The sequence below is a fragment of the Frankliniella occidentalis genome, unplaced genomic scaffold (genome assembly GCF_000697945.3).
Source record: "Frankliniella occidentalis isolate FOCC.00 unplaced genomic scaffold, Focc_3.1 Scaffold157, whole genome shotgun sequence".
NCBI classification, from domain to species: Eukaryota; Metazoa; Arthropoda; class Insecta; order Thysanoptera; family Thripidae; genus Frankliniella; species Frankliniella occidentalis.
The window spans coordinates 330,621-334,679 of record NW_026267283.1 but is presented as its reverse complement, the minus strand read 5'-3'; the positions used below and the strand labels follow the sequence as shown (position 1 = coordinate 334,679).

The following is a 4,059-nucleotide window of genomic DNA, read 5'->3' as shown; positions in this document are numbered from 1 at the left end:
CCCCGCCCCGCCGCACCACGCCGTTCCTCGTTTGTCGCCGCGCGGGGACGCGGCGCGAGCGGTGCGTCCGAAATCCATCCGGTCTCCTTTTTAGGCCCCCGATTAGGGGTGCCTATTGCTTTCGCCCGAAAGTTTATTCTTGACGATGGCCCCTTATGGCACAGCCGATCGTGCCTAAGCGAATTTAATGAAATTTGAATGAAAAATACTACAGAAAATTAGGAATTTTTTGAGGTATGTGTAATGCAATTTTGTCTGATGAAATTTGAGAAATTTGAGTTTGCATCCACAAGTTTCCATGGAAATGACGAGCTGAGCAGCAGGCCGAGTCGAGCCAGGGAAATTTCAACCAATCACAAATTTGCGCGGGAAAGTTCGACCAATGGAATCGATCGCCTGTTGCTTTGTACAACCCTCCTCAAAAATTATTTGGCCCTGGCGTCGATTCGGTGGTCACGTTTAAATAATGACAACTGGCCGCCGTGTATAAAGATGCAACACAGACGCCGTTTTGAACGCGGCCGCTGAGTGCCAGCCACGGCTTTGATTGTTGGCTGGGACGGTAGTTCCGCCTTGTAATAAACTCGCTTGAAAAGGGGCGGAAAGTATACTGATGCAGCCAACCTATAACTGAAAATAGATGTTATGTTTTTACCTTATTTAAGATTATAAGTGTCAACATATAATATACAATACGCCTAAATGTATACGTTTTTTATATATCAAAACATTATCAATGACGTTGTGTTAGTAGTATTTTTGAAAAGTTCACATTCCTTGTCGTGAATGTTATAGCGGTGTTCATCTAAGCAAGCTAGCTTGGCGAACGATCAGCATACTAAACTTTAAAATATTTGCAATAGACAAATTGTTTAGAATTTTCAGTGTACAAGAAATTAACCACCGTATGTATAAAGATTTTTAGTAGATCATTTATTTAATCTGATCGACATAAGTTTCCTAGATATTTGGCTGCAGTGTACATCAAAATCAGTAGCCAGTGTAATGAATCGTTGTAGTATTATTATTCAAAAGTTAACATTAAAATCTAAGGGGGCCGTTAACGCGTTAGCGTTAGAATTTTTCCTGCTCCGCGCGGCGACCCAAGGCGCGGTGCGGCTCCATCCCGGACGCAGTCGTGCGGGGTGCGGGGCGGGGCGGGCAACGAGCGAGCGTGAGCGACAGCAACGCCACCGCCAACCCCCCGCCGCCGCGCCTCCCCGCCCTTCCATTCGTGAGAGGTAGTCGTAGCCATTCTGCCGTCGCCAAGCTACGCCACGCCACGCCCCGCGGCCTCCCTCGGCCGCAGAGCAGGACGCGCTGGTGTGGTGGCCTGGCCAGGGGCCTACCAGAGCCTCTGTCCTGCAGGACGCCCCCGGTGCAGCAGGTGCGCGGGTGGGAGGGGGAGGTGGGTGCACAACCCTGTAATGCACCCCCGTGCCCTTCTGTGCGCCCTTACGCTCCACCGTTTGTCATTACCCTCCGGCGGGTCATTCTGCGCCCACCACACCACACACTACCACGCCGCCGAGGCCTCGATCAGCGGCCGCGGCGCCATCTAGCGGAGGACGCCGGCATTAGAGCATCGTCCATACCTCACCCACACTCACGCGCGCGCGCGCACACACACACTCGCACACGCAGAGCGGGCGGCGCGCGGACGCGATATCACCCTCCTCCCATCCTGCGAAAGCCACGCCAAGCATCCCGGCGAGGCCCTCCACGCCAGGCCACGCCACGACGCATCCACCACCACGGCAGAGCACGGGATGGGCTGGAAGTATCCCCTCCCTCTGCCGCATCGACCTCGCCCGGTGTGTGTGTGTGTGTGTGCCCGCGCATGGCATTGCATGGTATCTCCGAGCAATGCAGAGTTATGGCCAACGCGACTGCTTCACGAATTGCGTAACGCTTTCGCGAGCGATCTCGGACCGTGGGCAGCTCGGGGTCGCGGTGGCATGGATGACGGCGACGCTCGCAGGACCGTCGTGTCCTCGCGTCGTCGTCGTCCTGCTCCTGAGAGGCCGCGGGAAGAGGCGACGCGACAAGGCGCGGCGGCAGGCGCTCCCGTTATTCTCCAGGGGGGCTTCTCGGGAACAACTCGGAGAACGTGAACGGGAACGGGAACGCGGCGGAGAAGAGAACGAACCGATGAACGCGCCATAAGAGCTAACGGAGAACGTTCGTTCCCTGCGGCCGTTCCTTCACGCGTTCACGGCACTAGTCGTTCTCTCACTTGGTTCCCGAGAACCCCCCCAGGCGAGATTAAAGAAGATAATCCCACCTCTGGTCCATTAATCATGTTGACACTGCGACCCGACCTCCTCCGGGCGGCCGCTGCCTCCGCTGCCTCCGCTGCCTCCGCTGCCTCGAGTGGGCCGGAGGTGAAGGGAGGGCGGAAGAGAGAGTCATGTGACGACGACGTCCTCTCCTGGGGTCTAGAGAGGCCTGGAGGCTTAGATTGGCCCCGCTGGAGCCGTGCCGGAGAAGGGCTCTCGTTGTTTAGGTCCCGCCCTCTAATCCGTCCCCTTAAAACCCGCCAAACGGGACGGGCTTAACGGGCCGGACAGTGGCGCTACGATTTAACCGCACTGGCGGCGTATCTCCAAAGTAGGGGGCGAGAGGGGTGACGCGGATAACGCCCATCACCCAGCAGCGCGACGCAACCTCCTCGGCGCCGTGGAGGTAGGCACCCTATTCGACACCAAAGTCAAGAGGTTTGCGTGCCTCGTATTCTGAGAGCCCGAGGACCCTCTCTTTCAGATTCTGCTGCCGTAGCACACCGTTTTCGAATGGTTTGTATTTGTCGTTCGTGAAAAGTGATCGGTCTAAGAGTTCAAAATCTGCATTTCATTCGTTGGTGCATCTACGCAAGAAGATGCGGGTATTTTATCGTAACTCAGTTTAAATATCCCGCTGAGTTGGACTGCGAATACTCACTACCGCATTCCTTCTTTAATGTGCAAGTTTTAGGCCGAAAACCGCTGTTTAAAAATGCAGGGAAGTCCAAATATTTTACGGGTTCTTAATTGATCCTTCAATATCCTTGCAAGCGGGGATAGGAGAATTATTTGAAGCACATGAGACACTGCGACCACGGTGGTACTTGTAGAATGCGGGCCTGACTCCGGTGGTGGCGCTCCTCCCCACCCCTCCCCCACTTCGCCTCAAGCCCCTCCCGCCCCCACTCCGCCCCGCTTCTGCCTCTACCAGTTGCAGTACCTGCCAGTAGTGACTGAACTTCCGTTGTGAGACTCGTAAACCAGTGAATGTCCGAATTCTGGCTGTCAAACTTTGTGTTTATGTAGTGTCTTGTGAATTACAGTGCAGAAAAATCGATTTGTATCGATCAGTTTATTTGTAAATAGATCTGTGGTGAGAGTTGGTGCCTTAAAATGAACAAGAAGTGCGCTCGGTGTGAAAAAACTGTGTACCCTATAGAAGAACTCAAGTGTTTGGATAAGGTAATGTTTTTTGCAGTAGTGTGCAGTTTTTGCAACATTTCTTTCCATAGAACTTTATCATTTCCTAGTCTTTTCTTTAATGAAATCGTGGTTTATTTACTTTGAGGTTCTGTTGCCGGCGGAAGTGTTTGGTATTTAATTTACACGAAGGTACACGCCCCACTACAGTTTTTGCTATAAATTTAGCAGAAATGTGCCATATTGAATAGTTTTGAAAAATTGAACCCGTACTTTTTACATGTTCTTCTTTGGAATGGTAGTTCTATTGTAAATACATGCACTTTGACATCTTGGTTTGTTTACAAAATATTTCATTCAGGTATTCTAACCTCAAAACAATTGTGTTATTTTATATTGTCCTCGTTGTGTACGAATGAATATTTCTTTTTGCTTAATTCGTCTCTGGGATTGTTTTAGCTTCCTGAATTGACATGCTTCTCTCAGTTTCTTGAAACTGCTTAAGACCATGGTTAATCCTACAAACATTTCTGGTTGAAAATATTTATTTTGTATCGTTTCTTACCAACTGCTGTGATCCTTCTATTGCAATCATTTTAACCATAAAATTTCACAAGCACCTAAATAATGACACTAT

At 51.0% G+C, this 4,059-nt stretch overlaps 1 protein-coding gene across 1 annotated transcript in view; it reads left to right on the top strand.

Annotated features, from left to right (window-relative positions):
• Window positions 1-3,204: 3,204 nt before the first annotated feature.
• LOC113203336 (LIM and SH3 domain protein Lasp) overlaps window positions 3,205-4,059 on the top strand; it is a gene marked incomplete in the record, with an annotated part of 12,109 nt that continues 11,254 nt past the window's right edge. The window contains 1 exon segment of the mRNA XM_052271333.1: window positions 3,205-3,464. Coding sequence (XP_052127293.1) covers window positions 3,396-3,464 — 69 coding nt within the window.